At 36.3% G+C, this 16,741-nt stretch overlaps 1 protein-coding gene across 1 annotated transcript in view; it reads left to right on the top strand.

Moving 5' to 3' along the window:
- The window catches only part of UbcE2H (ubiquitin conjugating enzyme E2H), a 362,978-nt gene that overhangs the window by 317,120 nt on the left and 29,117 nt on the right, over nucleotides 1–16,741 (top strand). The window contains exon 6 of the mRNA XM_090412149.1: nucleotides 9,211–9,339. Within this exon, the coding sequence (XP_090268275.1) occupies nucleotides 9,211–9,339 (129 nt within the window). The remainder of the gene's footprint in view (nucleotides 1–9,210; nucleotides 9,340–16,741) is intronic.

Below are 16,741 nucleotides of genomic sequence, written 5' to 3'. Positions count from 1 at the left end.
TCTTTCCCCCAGTGCCTTCCATGCCTCCACTGGAATTCTGTCGGGGCCCACCGCTTTTCCATTCTTCATCCTCTTCATGGCCTCCATCACTTCCATCCTACCGATGTTCTGCACCATCCCCTCAGAAGGCTGCCCATTTCCTCTGTGAGTCCTTGCATTTTCCTCATTCAGAAGTCCCTCAAAGTATATTTTCCATCTGTTTCTTATGTCCACATCCCTCCATAATGATCTGCCTCACATGTAAGATGTCCTTAGCTGCTTTATTTCTACATTTCGCTAGTTGGTAAATTTTTCTCTGTCCTTCCTTTGTTTCTAATTGATCATACAGATCTTGATATGCCATGGTCTTCGCCTGTGCCACAACTCTCTTGGCTTCTTGCTTTCTCTGTTTGTACACCTCTCTGTCCTCTTCCACTCTTGACTCATCCCACTTCTGCTTTGCCTTCCTCTTAGCTGTCACTGCCACTTGTACATCATTATTCCACCACCAACCCTCCTTCTGCTCTCTAATCTTTCCAGATGTCTCACCAAGCACCTCGATTGCACAGCTCAGGATTACTTTTGAATTATGTTTCCACCAATCTTGTACACTTTCCAGTCCATCCGAAATCCTCTCTAACACTCTCTCCCTAAAACGATTCCTCACACTCTCTTCTTTTAAGCGAAACCACTTAATTGTCTTCATCCCATGGCAACCAGAAGTTCTTATCTTCGATCTTAATTTAAAGTCTGCGCACAGCAGTCGGTGTTGTTGTGCTACTTGATCTGTTGGAATGTGACTACATTCAATAACATGTGCATAATATCTCCATGTAATCCAGACTCATTGTGGAAGGCTCACACTACTCACTTAGTGCCTGTCCTACCTCTCTTGGAATGCATAGTACTCGTAACAAGGACAACCTATTCTACTCATTCGCTACTCTCCCAGCAAAGAATCTGGTCCCGATGTTTTTTTTTAATTACACTCTTACTCAGGGGTGAATGCTGGTCTTGAAATTCACGCTTGCTCTTGTTATCATTCAGGTACTGAGAGGTGTTATTGAAGTCTGATTAGCGAAATAATGAATTACTGACCATTTAAAACTATATATTTAGAAATTTATGTACATTTAATTTAAGTATAGTCTCTGGGAAAAATTCCCATGTTACTCTTCTTAAACACTATTATTAAATTATGGCTATTATAGCCTGTTTTTGTTTAGGAGTGTCCCTTATTTAAATACATTGGCTATCAATACTCAAGAGGGGTATATATATTTATGGCATTATTGGTCAGTATAGAAGGCAATTAAGGTAGAATAAAAAAGGTGAAAAAATTTTGGTACATACCTTTTTTGATTCTACGATGTCTTCCACTTCCATGATCTCGCTGAAGGTTGTTTACAAACAGGGGGGGAAGAGGGAGGGAGCGTGGGGGTGTGGTTTGACGCGGGAAAATAAGTTTGGATAACCCGGGTTAATATTAATAATATATGTATATATATAAATGCATACATATATTATTTTGAATTAAGGTGTAATTTTGTGTGTGGGGGGGGGTATACTTATGTGGCAACTGGGGCAGGGTTAACAGGGTGTGGAACCGTTTCGGTCGTGTGACCGTCCTCGGAACTTGCCCCAGTTGCCACATAAGTATACCCTTCCCCCCACACACACAAAAATATGCCTTAATTCAAAATAATATATGTATACATTTATATATATATATATATATATATATATATATATAATGTTATTAATATTAACCCGGGTTATCCAAACTTATTTTCCGGCATCAAAACACACACCCACGCTCCCTCCCTCTTCTTCCACTTTTTCCACCTCTTTTATTCTACCTTAATTGCTTTCTATACTGACCAATAATGCCCTAAATATATATACCCCTCTTGAGTATTGATAGCCAATGTATTTAAATAAGGGACACTCCTAAACAAAAACAGGCTATAATAGCCGTAATTATTATAATAATGTACATTTAATCATACAAATACAACATTTATTTTACAAATCACATTCTATCTTTTTAAATTTAGCTACTTGAATACAAATTCTACCCTATGGTTCTTCTTTATGAACTGGTCAACAACATCGTCTTAAAAAGTTGGTTGTAACTTAATTTTCCCAAGCAACACGCACACTTGTAAAGGCTGGCTGAAGCTCACTGGCTAGAGCTATGTTGACTGCGTATGGCCTGTGTTTAAGCAATAGAGTGAGACGACGTGAAATGGCTATGCACGCGCATGGAATCACAGTGCTGCTGCGAGGACCTGGAAGCTCCTACAACCAAGCAAGCCAAGGTAGCTTTGACTAGACGAGCAAGCATCGGCCTTCGATACATAACATAAAGCTCAATTATTGCCACGCAAGCTTAAGACATCTTCTGTCTACAAAAATAAAAGCCTAAATGGAATGCTTATAAATGAATGCATTTATTAACAAATAAATATTTGTTAATAAATATTTATTTATAGCCAGCCTGGTTGGCCAAGTGGATAGCATATCTGCTCTCCAGCCAAAAGGCTGCGCATTCGAATCCTGCCGTGGGCATGGATGTTTGTGATTGTCTTTGGAAATACCAGTGGTGGTCGGCGGTAGATGGCGTTGGTGTAATTGCGGTCAGTTGGTGATTGAATGGTGGAGACGGAGTTGTAGAGCAGGTGCCCTCCCTCGATGAGTCCTTGGACTCCCTGGAGGTGTCAAATAATAATAATAATAATAATATTACTTTCTCAATTAATGAGCTTGCACAGCAAGCATGGAGAATTTGCCCCTGCTATTACTCAATTTTTAGCAATGATTGTGCATTCTATCCCCATCTATTCAAACACTAAAAAATTTGCTGTGTCAGTCTTGTAAAACCCTTTTAACAACTTAATTGTAGGTCATAGCCCTTATTTTCTATTATCTTCACAGAGTGTATTCCACAGGCCACTCACTGTTTTGCTCATTTGCCTTTGGTTCATCTTCACCACTTCATCCTTAAGAAACACAGGTGTCAAGACCTGAGCATAATATTTTGACATGTGAAGTCACTCCACTACTGGGCTACTTGTATATAGAGGCTAATGACCTCACATCACTTGCCTTAATACCCTAGTTGTAAAGTGACTTCATGTGCAAGCGTTGTTTGCTTACACTTGGATAAAGGATGAAACCAAAAATTTAATTTCTTGGCAACTTTAATTTGTAGTGGAACAGACCAATATGGTGTGTTAATTAGTGCTATGATGATGATTTATTATTTTATGTAGTCGAAAACGTTTACCTTTTTCAGTTAAACTAGCATTGTGTACCATGTTACATACACTTAGTTGATAGATCTTAGCAAGGTGAGCACTCATTTTTTTTTTTAACAATTTCGTCTACTTTGACACAAGGACATAGTCTGCATTCACTAAACAGCAAATTACATGATGACCACACTTCGGTTTACCAATTAAAAACAGTTGCTGTGTGCTAGAAATTAATATATTAATAAATATTATTAAAACTATTTTTGTTGTTTACATAAAATGAGAATCTCTCAAACTTTCAGGGAGAGAGAGAGAGACAGTCATTCCAATTCAGGTTTGGCCAATGTAAAAGGGCTTTGCAACTTTCTTTGAAAAGGCATTCATATTTAAAACTACTTCTATCGAAAAGACTAGCTTAATCCCACCTTATACTGTGTTTACTGTCAATATTATGTTGTTCCAGACCAGACTTTTGAGGTTTCATGTATTCAATACAATATTGATATTCATTACTTCTTTTTTCCACAGAACGAACTGTCTGCCAAAGTACAAGAGTGTCTGAAAAGTTCTTGGCCTAACAATGAAAAAACGAATTTATAATTTCAAAATTATTTTTATTTTTCAACATAATCTCCTTTAAGACTAATACATTGATTGCAACGATGCTCCAGTGCCATTATCTGATTCCTGTAATGGTTCTCGGTAAGATCTGCAAAATACCTCTCTACAGCTGCAATCACCTCTTGATTCGAAGAAAAACGCTGACCCAACAAGGAAGAGTTTTAGTTTTGGGAAGAGATAGAAGTCAGAGTGAGCCAAATCTGGGGAATAGTGTGGATGTTCCAACAACTCATAGTGCAGATCCCTTAATTTTCCCATTGCCAAAACATCTTTGTGGGCAGCTGCATTGTCCTGATGAAACATGATTTTTTTCTTCTGCAAACTAGGTCTTTTCTCACGAACTTTTCGTATAGTCTGGTTAAAAGATTGGAATAATATTCCCCGGTTGTTGTTTTACCCTTTTCAAGATAATTAATAAACAAAATGCCTTTAGCATCCCAAAACACCGATGCCATGACCTTTCCTGCTGATGGACCAACTTTCTCTTCTTTGGTGCTGAACAACCAGCCTGTCAAAACAATCTGTCCACTGTTTTGACTGCTGTTTGGATTCTGGTGTGTAATGGTGAATCCAAGTCTCATTCATAGTAATAAATCGATGCACAAAATCAGTTTTATTCTTGTTAAAACGCTCCAAGCACTGTTCAGAGATTTTCATGCGAGCGTGTTTTTTGATCTGCTGTGAGCAATTGCGACACCCATCTTGTGCAAAGCTTTTTCATTTGCAATTCTTCATGCAAAATATATCCTACACATTCTTTTGAAATGCCTATTGTCTCAGCAATTTCATGCACTTTGACTCTCCAGTCGTCCAATACCATATAGTGCACTTGATCAATGATTTCTGATGATGTTACACTTTTTGAACATCCTTCACGTGGATCATCTTCAAGGGTAGTACGGCCATGTTTAAACTCGGCAGCTCATTTCTTAATTGTTAAAATCGAAGGAGAAGAGTGCCCATAAGCTTTTATGAACTTCTAATGAATTTCTTTAGCCATTAAACCTTCTTTTACAAAGAATGTCATAACTGCATGATACTCAATTTTATCCATTTCATGGGAAGACAGACAACACTTTTGCTTCAGATAGCTGTATAAAACAAACTACTTGATAGAATGACTTGCAATTTCAGATGGATGCTTATGATAGATGTACCAACTTAGAAAAAAAAAATCGTGTTGATAGTCTTGCCATCTTTTATAACACAGTGACGTTGAGATGGATAGGAGGGTGGTTGATGGAGAGATATCAGAGAGTGGTTTATTCAGGAGTAGAATCCAAAAGACGGCCTGCGACTAGTGGTGTGCTCCAGGGTTCTGTTCTTGGACCAGTACTGTTCAATTTGTTCATTAATGATATAGGCAAGGATCTGAGAGGAAGTGTTCATTTGTTTGCTGATGATGCAAAGTTGGGTAGAGCAATAGTGAGTTCACAGGATTTAAAAATTTTGCAGGATGATTTGAATAGTTTGGAGGACTGTGCTAAGGAGAATGGATATCAATTTAATGTGGCAAAGTGTAAGGTTATGCATTTTGGGATGAAAAGATTAGCAGCAGTATATCACATTGGTGGAACCGTACTCCAGGAGATTGACGAGGTCAGGGATTTGGGAGTGTTGGTGGATAGGGAGTTGAAGTTTAGGGGGCACATTGCAAAAGTGGCTAAATCAGCTCATCAAATCACTTGATTGCTGAAAAATACTTTAACGAGCAGAGACAAACATGTTATTGTTCCTCTGTATCGAGCCTTGATAAGACTCCATCTAGACTATTGTGCCCAGATTTGGTCACCTAGGTTTCTTCTTGATGGGGAGGAGGTGGAGAGGATCCAAAGACGAGTGACCAAGATGATAGCAGGTCTATGGAATGAACCTTATGAGAACAGGTTGAAGATTTGTGGGTTGCAGAAATTGGTTGATAGGCAGAAAAGGGGTGATATGATTGAGACATTCAAATTACTGAAGGGTTTCTATAAGATTAATTCAGAAGATATTTTTGAGAATAAAACTGGTGGTGGGAGGACTAGGGGCCATGCATGGAAGCTGGGCGAAAGTGTGGTTAGCAAGGGTGTTAGGCTAGGTTTTTTACTTGGAGAGTGGTGAATGAGTGAAATAAGCAAAGTCTGTTGTGGGTGCTATGACTGTGAATGAGTTCAAGACGAGGTATGATAGATGCTTTGTGAATGTCGAATAGTTGTTCATGTTGTTATTGTTAGGGCCTCCCTCTATGAGTCTATCGACTCCTTGGAGTTGCCCTTAATAATAATAATCTGGTCGGGGCAGAGAACTTTTCAGACCACCCAGGTATGTCAAATTACATTTGCAAAGTATCTGGTAAACACAAGCTAATGATAGAGGCAACAGTTTGTCTTTTGTAGGTGGTAATAGATGAAAAATTTTGTTGATAGGAAAATGTGGGAATAAGGTGATATGTCAAAATTCTACCACTAAGTTCAGAGATACCAGAAATATAAGGGATTGAAACCCTGCAGTCTGTTGAAGAATATGTATTGGAAAATAGGAGTCAATTATCTGCTGGATTTAATGAGGATTGTAACCATTAAATTCCATTAAAGTTTTGATAGTGAAATGTTCTTGTTGTAAGCTTGAGGAAGAGGAGCATACATTATGCACTCTACTAATCAAAGACTTGATAACACCAGTTTTTTGAGAGGTGTGATGAGCAGACTTTTGGTGAATGTATCTGTCAATAAAAGTAGTTTTGATAAACACTGGTTAACAAATTATTGGAGGCTGTATGAGTAAGAAGGATGTCCAAGAATGTAAATTACCAGCATGCAAATATAAGTTCTGTGAGAGGTTTTCGTTATTGAGACCACATTATAATATAAATAAAGAGTTTAATAAAAATAAGCAATTAAAACCAGAAAAGTTTCGTACATCATAAGACTTACATCATCAGGGTAGTGGTACATACAAGTTGCACAACAAAAGCCTATTAACAATTCATTACACATATTAGATGTCTTGGAACTTCCCAACTGTTAAATATAATTGATAAACCATTTGTATTCTGGTATTAAATTCATATTAAATTCATTACTGTATGCATGTTGGAACATTGTTATTTGTTGCTCTCAAGTTCTATGGTATCACACGGGTTGTATCCTAAGTCCTTGGTAGTTAAATTTTTGATGAAAGCAGAACTTACTTGATGTAAATTTAAGCGTTGATTTTTATTGCATTATGTAAGGATCCTAAGCATTTGTGAAGCTTCTTTAAATTTTCTTGCAAAACAGTTACGATCAATATATGGCATTTTTGCTTTTTGCCAGAGCACTTGATTGCCATTAGTGGTTGTATGGAATGCCAGGCCTGATTTACCCTCTTCTTTAGTTCAGACTTGCAGATCTCTACTGACCATCCTATCTGGCCTACATAACAAATACCATAAGAGCAATGAATTTCATAGATCCCTGATTTTTTCATGGGGTAATGTGGAGATTTTGGTGGAAGGTCGGGAGAGATCTGCATGTCTGAACATATAAAAGACATCAAAAAAAGAAGAGAGCATAAATCTGGCCTGGAATTCCATACAATCACTGCTGGCCATCAAGTACTCTGGCAACAAAAATGCCATATATAACTGCTTTACAATAAAATTTAAAGAATCCTTGCAAATGCTTAGGATCTGTACACAATGCAATAAAAATCAAGCCTTAATTTTACATAAAGTATGGTCTGCTTTCATCAGAAATTTAACTGCCATGGACCTAGGATATAACACGCGTTATGCCATTGAATGTGATAGCAACAATTAGCAATGTTCCAACATGCATACAGTAACGAATTTACCATTTGTTTTCTGGTTTATCAATTATATTTAACAGTTGTGAAGTTATCAAAACATCTAATATGTGTAATGTATTGTTAATAGGCTTTTGTTGTGTAAAACTTTTCTGTACCACTACCCCTGATGATGCAAGTCTTAAGACGTATGAAACTTGTCAGGTTTTAATTGCTTATTTTTATTACTCTTTATTTACTACCAAAAACTTCCCACAAAACTACCACCATTTTCTTTTTTCATGGTGAATTGAATGTACAAGTGGTAAGTTCATTTTCAGAACAAGGCCAAATAGCAAACTCATCATCAACATAATGAAACCAACGAGAGGGTTGGGGATGAATGGTTCAAAAAATAGTTTGCTAAGGTGGAAACAGAGGGCTACCCACGGCAGTGCCTTCATCCTCTCTATAGATCTTGTTTTTTCAGCTGAAACATCCTGATTCTTATCTTGAAATATTCAGATATTTCAGTATGAAATATTCAGATATTTCAGTATGAAATATTCAGATATTTCATTTCATTAAAGTTAATTATTGTGTAATTTATTGTTTATAGTCATGCCACAGGTACCTTTTAGAGATTGTATTCACTAAAGTTAATCTCCCACATTCATTTTTTCCTTTAATTTGCAACATAGCAATAAAATTCTTTTGGATTACTTTTAGCTTGCACAGCCACTTTCTTTTCATTCTCTGATTTAGCTTTCCATAATAATACTCGTAACTTTTCTGGCCTGCACTTTATATATTTCGTAACTCCTCGCACTCTCATTTGCACAAGATTCCTTCCACATCATCTTCTTATGGATTGTTTGCTTAATAAGATTACACATCAATTTTACTCCCACCCTATTTGTTCTTTGAACTCTAAAGACACATTCAGATATTCAGATACTGCCTTATTTAAGTACCTTTTAAAAAAATTCCCATGCATTGCTGATATCTTTCTCATTCAGTAACTCCTGCCATTGAACTAAAGATAGTATTCTCATGAGATTGTCATAATTTCCAGTGTATTTCAGCATTAACCTGTTCTAATTGGAACATTCATATAGTTAGCTACTTCCTAGAACAAATGGCATGATTACTTTCACCAGCTGGTGAGTGAAATGGTCATGTTCTTAACTGAAACCCCTTTCTAATGCTATGATCAAATCTAACGCTCTTTGACCTTGAATTCCTTCTTTCACATGCTGCTTTTGAAAGTTGTTTCGCAACAGCTTGGTACTCTAGAATTTTACTAAATATGTAAACTAAGATAAGTTAAATGTAATACAAATTTTAATCAATATCACAATTTTTTTAATAAAATAAGCTTAACTTTTTAGTGTACTCTTAACATGTCTTTCTGTATACATCATCTTGGCTACTTTCATTTAACCTCCATCTATATAAAATGTACTAATAGGAAAACAGTTTTGTTCTAGAAACTTTAACTAATGTCATTGAGTTGCCAAATATTGTTATTGGCTTGAATGGTTAGAAAAATTGCTATATGAATATAAAAATATTAAATTTCCTATTTTTTTTTTTTTATTTTCAGATCTCTCCAACATTTTTGAATCTTTCTTACCACAGTTACTTACATATCCTAACCCAATTGATCCATTAAATGGAGATGCAGCAGCTATGTATCTTCATAAACCAGAAGAATATAAAAAAAAAGTTCAAGGTAAGACTAACTGTGAAATTTTTATAGAAATAGGAATAATTTGTATTTATACTAAAGAAGAGAGAGAGGGGAAGAAATTACTTTTAATTTTGAAGTATACCACTCCAAGTAACATGGCAGGTAGATAATTATGCAGATGCTCACTGGAAGAAACAGTAATGTTCAAGGTTCAATATATCTTTAAACTTCTTTATTACATTTATTACCTACTCTAGCATTGCATGGGACTAATTAATGGGAGGGGAACGGGGCACTTCTCCCCTGGATTGATTAAAAAATTCCACAAATTATAATCGTAAAACTGATTGAGATATGTAATCTTTACACCCTTGACCCTGGGAACGCTTTATCTGTCTTAAAAGTTTATTATGGGTTGGCCTGTTTCAGCCCACAGCAGGGTAGCCATAGAACATGTGTTTTATTGCAGCAATAAAACAAGTGTTCCTGTTTTTGGTTCATCTTTTTCTTGTAAATATATAGTGAAACAAATTTAAACAGAAAAATACATTTTTAAATATATTTTTCTGTAATTTAATATTACAGAAAATATGTGCGTGTAATTTAATATTATTTTACTTGTTAGTTTTATGATTTTTTTTGCTTTTGAACTGAAATAATTTAATTTAGGATTAATTAATTAGTTGATTTTTAATAAAATATGCCAGTCAATTTTTTTGTATATGAAATTGTGCTAAAAACTATTAATTCTGAATACCTTTTTTTTTTACAAGAATTAAAGATCATTAAAATCAATGCAAAATGAAAATAATGTATTTATAGTTTACATCGACAAATAATTACATAATTACATCAAACAAAGCTAAAAGACATCTATTGATGTAATTATTTGTCTCCAAGCTTCCTCCTCCCCCCTGGAAAATTTTCTGCAGACGCATGCCCATGCATACTGTCAAATTGACGTGAAGTTTGTAACGTGGGTTGCGTAACTCACATGACGGCACACCCAACCGAAATGAGCATGCAACGCCACTGATATATATATATATATATGTATATATATCATCATCATCATCGGCCATTGTCAATCCACTGCTGGATGAAGGCCTTTCCAAGATTACTCCAAAACTGTCTGTCCATGGCTCTCCTTTTCCATGTCACTCCTGCAAATCTAATGATATCATCAATCCACTCTGATTTGGGTCGGTGTCGTGGTTGTTTTTCCTCTCGTGGAATCCAATCTAGTACCTCTTTTGTCCATTGTTGATCTTGTCTTCGAGCAGTATGCCCAGCCCATTGCAACTTCAGATTTTTCACTCTTCCTATGATGTCAGAGACTTTGGTTTGATTTCTTCTGGTAGAATCTGGTACTTCAGCTGTGTCGTAGTTTTCATCTTCATTTAATTCATCATCCTGATATAATTTTGAGTAGAATTCTTCAACTCTTTTTGCTATAGCATATCTATCTCTGGTGATGGTCCCGTCTTGTAGTTTGACTGCAACCACCTTTTGTTGCTGTTTGGCTTTTTTGAGACTACATTTGTTTTCAATTGTTTGTTATATGAATTTACAATTGAATTTTCTTATTTCTTCTGTGATACATTTTCTGATCGTTTTGCACAATTCAGTGTATTCAATTTTATTCTGTAGATTAATTGATTGTTTCATTTCTTCATAAGCTGTTTTGTTTCTTCAGAGATTTTGTCTTGTTTCTGTTTTGGGTAATAATGTCATTACTTTCTGATAGATCAGCATTGTCATCTATAATAAGATGTTTAAATCTGTTGTTTAGTTCGGGTTGGAATATATCTTTTTTAATGTTGAGTTTGTGTACATCTATGTTTTGCTTTGATCTCCAAAACATTTTTCTTCTTTCTTTTTGGCAGTTTTATTTGGATTTTACTGTGTACCATACGATGGTCACTTTCCATTTTGAAGGTGTTTATAACAGAGCAGTCTTGAAAAATGTTTTTCTTATTGCTGAGGATAAAGTCAGTTTCACTAGTTTTTCCATGTCCACTTTCTATGTGTTTTTTCTTGAAAAAGGAATTCATGATATTGTTAAACTCTTCTGTCTTTTCTCTTTTGTTTGTTAGTCTAATTTTATCTTATCATACAATAATTTATTGTTTCTTGATTCTATCCTTTTGCTTACTTAAAGCCTTATGTAATCAGATTCTTACTGGCTGCGCCATTGTCGTGTCTTCTCTTCTTTCTTTTTTTTTTTTTTTTTTGTATGTAGTATCTTTCTGATTGATATCTCGGGACAACGCATTTTATATTAGCCTTTCTTATTACAGTCGCAATATCAAGTTCCATCGCATATGTCTCTATGTTAAATAGATTGCGTCATTTGTTATGCGATCCACATTGGTAATAAGCTTCGCCTTGCGTCTCGTTTCTTTTATGCTCCTTACGTAGCTTAACCTTTAAGGGCCACCAGAAGATTACCCGTTCCCTGAATTCTATATATTATCCTGATTACTCAAGCAAATTTATTTTTTCACTGTGCCAGCCTGAGCTTTAAAGTTAGAGATAGACACTGCCTTTAGGTTAATTATAGAATATCAGGTGTTACTAGCAATATAATTAAATTTCTAGAAACCTGGGATCTCTGGCATAATTTTACTCTTAATTGCAGTCGTGCCCTTACTTTCAATTGGGGTATTCCCGCACACTCACATGTACTCAGGTTCGATTTTTATGAAGGGTCAGAGTCAGTCAACATGATCAGAAACACGTATAATTAAAGAATCAAACATTTATTAAGTTCAATTAGTGATGCTACACAAGTTAAATTGATCATCAAATTCTAAAGTTAAATCACTACCTTTCATTCACTCTCTCAGTATTAAATAAATCTTAGTATTCTACTTCAAAGTATCAGCAATTCAATGTCTCAATACATATTACATTTATGATTACAATTCATTTTTAACACTAAGTTCAAAGTATTAGCAAAATTCAATATTTCAATAACTAAACACACATTACATTTAAGATTTCAATTCTTTTTTAACATTAAGGCACTTTAACACATTCTTCAAACTCTCCCAGAACAAGCATAACAGAATCTCTATCTGGGTGAAAGTTCCTAAAGTTCGTTTCAAGAGAACATAGTCATTTTTTTCAGATCTAAACTTTTCATTCTTTCTTCTAATATAAATTTCAAATTTCGCTCTCTCAAATGTTAGTCAATCTCAAAAGGGCTAGAATAAGTGAGGGTACTTATCTATTATTTTTCTTCGGTTTCCTGCCGTCCTTTGTCTCAAATCTGGTTGTCTCGAATTTTAATGCCACGTGGGTTGCGCGCGCTCGCTTGGGCTGGACGCTATACTTCTGCCCAGGTTTTTACGTAGATGAACTTCTCACTACGGCCTGCGGTAATCTTGCCGACTCTACTGTGGTGTCATACTGAACTCTGTTGTAAGTCAGCCCTCAAATATGAGAGCTGAACCACGAAGAACTCTCATAGCACACAGAGAGAAAACTCAGGAACAAGAAAAAACGAGGGTCATTTTCTTCCGTTCGCGGGTTATATACCTTCTCCTGGAGCGCCACCTTCCGAGTTTGAAATTTCTCATCATTTCGCCCTTTGGTCTCCGTTTGGGTGACTTCACCGATTAACATACGGGACTGCTTGGTTCGGGGAACGTATGCATCATTGTGCCTTCTAAGATGTAATGCCTGCGGGTATTTCTCTGATCTTACAGTATTTAGGGTGATCTTTGCCCTATGTCGTTGAATAGTTCGCACTCTTTCACTTGCATTATGTCATTAACAATTCCTCTCTTATTTTGCCCTTTTTTCTGACTTACATTTATGCTAGACACTTAGGTATAAAGTTTTAAAATTCACAAATTATTATATTGGAAGTTGTTATAAACAAAAAACACATTCTTACTGCTAAAATATAAGTATGCAAGTATGATTTTATGTAAATTGTTAGATTCTGGAATGGTGACATCAGGTAAATTCTGAAGTCGCCTATTTCAGATCTAACAATATACAGGTTTTCTTTTTCTGCAAATTCTATTAACTTTGCTCTTTTGTCATCTCTTGTGCCATATCCAAAATTTCCTGTTGAATGTTGAATACCAATTCTAGCATTAAAGTCTCCCATTACAATTCTGAAATGATGTTTTCCTTTATTGTAGAGTTGGGATACATCATGATAGAAGGCTTCAATTTCTTCGTCAGTATGACTTATTGTTGGTGCATAGGCTTGGAGACGATCTTAAGAGTGTATCTTTTTGAGATTTGAACAACAATACTTGCTATTCGATTGGATACACTGTCAAATTCTATTATATTGTTCTTCAGTTTTTTGTTGATCAAGAATCCAACTCCACTGATTCTTTCCTTATCTTGGCCTCTATAATATAATGTCTCCATTTTTTAATCAAAGAATTTCTTCGCCATTACATCTAACTTTGCACAGTCCAAGAATGTTCCATTTTAGTCACTTTAGCTCTTCAGTTAGTTCAGTTAGCCGTGCTTCACTGCTCAGAGTACAACAGTTTAATGTTCCGAGGTCTAGTTTCCAATGGCAGCATGATCTGGTTACCCAGGAATTCTTAGCACCCGCTGCCTTCGTGTTTAACTGCCTGCTGCCATAGGTAGTAACAATCAGGCCTCCAGGGAATGAGGGCCGTTTTATTTCTGTCGGATTCACCTTGGAAGTTAGGCCATAAATTCACCAAGCTGGCCAAGTGCTGGTTGGTGAATGGCAATATTTTTACATGGGATTGCCAGTTCCAAAACCACTGGTCCACGGCTCTTTATTCAATATATTCAGAGCTGCCCTGATATCCAACGGATGGTAGTTAGGGTTCCCCCCATCCACCACCTGGGGGACGTGCTCGGTAGCCCATGGAAGCTCCGAGATATATATATATATAAAAGTTCCTTTGCAGTTCATTTATAGATTAATTCCTTCACATATAATTCCACTAAATATTATTATTATCCTAAGACCTCATGGAGTCTGACTCATCTAGGAAGTTCTTTTGTTATACACACAGCTCGTTGTACCACACCTTAGACACATTCATATTCTGCAGATGCCACACTCTCAGACAAGGCATTCCAACTCTGCATGTAAAAACACCTGCTTCTCACCCCCTTGTTCACACCCTCCTTATACAGCCTACAGGGATGACCTCTTGTTCTTCCCTGATGTCTCACCATTTTATGAAAAACCTCTTCAACGTTGATCCTATAACCTCTTACCTCTCACTTATACATGCCTATCATATCACCCATCTCAACTAAACTGTAAATTGCATCTTCTCAACCTTTCCTCATATTCAACATTCCAGAAATCAAAACTATCTTAGTCAATCACCTCTGGACTATTTCCAACATCTCTTCATCCTTTTGAAAACCAGGTGATCAAATCTGTGTACAGTAGTCCATATGTGGTCTAATCAAGGCCTTATACAATGGAACACGAATCTCCTTACTTCTACAAGTCAGTCCTCATTCTTAGAATCGTTCCTAGAAATCGTTTTGTAGTCCTCACAATTTTGGCAATGTGTCCTATAAATTTTAGATTCTTATCCATCATCTTTCTCCATCTCCAACATTATATCCCCACCAAGTATAAATTCTACAATCCCATCTTTGTTTCCCAAATTTTAAAACCTTATATTTTGCAACACTGAATTGGCATTCCCACTCCTGTGCCCATTCACTCAATCTATTCAAGTCTTCTTGTAAGGCCATAACTTCTGCTCTACTCCACATAGTGTTCCAACTTTGCATCGTCTGCAAATAATTGAATACCTCCATCCAAATCTTCAATATTATTAACATACAGGTTAAACAGCAATAGCCCTAAAATAGACCCCTGATGCACACCACTAGTGACTTTCCTCTTCCAGGATATTGCTCCCCCATAGACAACTTGCTGATACCTATCAGATAGCCAATCTCCAATCCAATCCCATCTGCTCTAGTTTGACTATTAAGTTAGCTTCATAAGCTAACTACTGCTCATACTTTACTTTTGCTACCCTTACCAACCAAGTCACCCTCCTTTCCTGTTCTTTGTGATCCTCATGGAATTGATTATCATTCTTATGTTGTCTCCATACTGCCTTTTTTCCTCTGTATTGTTGCATGCTTAATCTCTTCATTCATCCATTTCACATCTGCCTTATTTAACCTTCTTATGCTCAGAATACATTTTGATATTGCTTCTGCTAGATAGTTTTTGAATATCAACCAAGCAGCATTGATATCCTTTCCAGTCAACTCCTCATTCCATGCTATACCTGCAAGCTGTCGCCTGAGCTCTCTTAATCACCAGCCTTATAGTTCCACATATACGCTTTCCTCAGAGAGGTCCTCACACTGCTGGCATTCACCCAGGTAATCACTTCATAATCACTCTAACCAACTTGAGGTGATTTGACATGTCATTTATAATGACATCCTCTGATGAGATGATCAAATCCAAGAGTGTCCTTTGTACAATACTGCCTGAGGTAGTTGTCCCTCAAAAACTTGAGAAACTCATTTTATTTACTTTCAGTTGCCAACTCATTATCCCAGTCTACATTGCTATAATTAAAATTGCCCAGATGATTATCCTTTTCTTATTTGCTTGGCCAATTTGATTATACATTTCATGGTCACTACGATCCACATTTCCAGGTCTATAACAGCATTTAACTAAGTATTTCATTCTATTCACCTCTATCTCTCACCATACTGACTCAACACTGGCTTTATTTCCCTCTTGCATCTCTACCTTGTATGGACTCTTTCTCTATCATCAGTACCACTCCCCCCCGCCTCCCTTTTTACCCTTTCTATCTTCACGAAATACATCATACTCTTTCATCTCTATTTCTGTCAGGATGCCATCCTCATCCAACCTGTCTCGCTTGTTTCAACAATTTTTGGGTGACACAGACTCGATCAATGTAACCATTTCATTTGCCTTGTTTCTTACACTTCTAGCATTTGTATACGAACATAACAGCTCGTTCCTATATATCAAATTTTACTGATATTAGATGTGACTTCTCCATACTTAACTTGAGTCATTTCTTTTTCTCCTTATTCATCTTAGAACTTTCTTCAAATCCAACTGTTTTCCTTTGATCATAGGTCATCCTCTTCCCTTTTTTGTCTACACATCTTTTTGGAGCATCAACCATTTTCACACTGTACTCTCCATCCACTCTGAGTCTCCCTGTTTGTCTTGTACACCTGTTCTCCATATGCTGCCCACTTGTTCATTCATAATAACCACTTCAATCTTGCCTTTCTTATTGTCCCACTCTTTCACATCACTTCCTATTGATCAGATTCATTCCCTGCACTCATTTCCTTACCTTCCAGCAGGTACTCTTTCTAAATGACTCGCACCAAACCATTCAAATACAGTTTAGTTCATCCTTCAAACTCATGCTACACATTAACAAACTACACT

The sequence above is a fragment of the Typopeltis vanoorti genome, chromosome 1, assembly GCF_054136105.1.
Source record: "Typopeltis vanoorti isolate ZY-2024b chromosome 1, IOZ_Tvanoo_1.0, whole genome shotgun sequence".
Taxonomy (NCBI): domain Eukaryota; kingdom Metazoa; phylum Arthropoda; class Arachnida; order Uropygi; family Thelyphonidae; genus Typopeltis; species Typopeltis vanoorti.
This window is presented reverse-complemented; position numbering and strand designations above follow the sequence as displayed.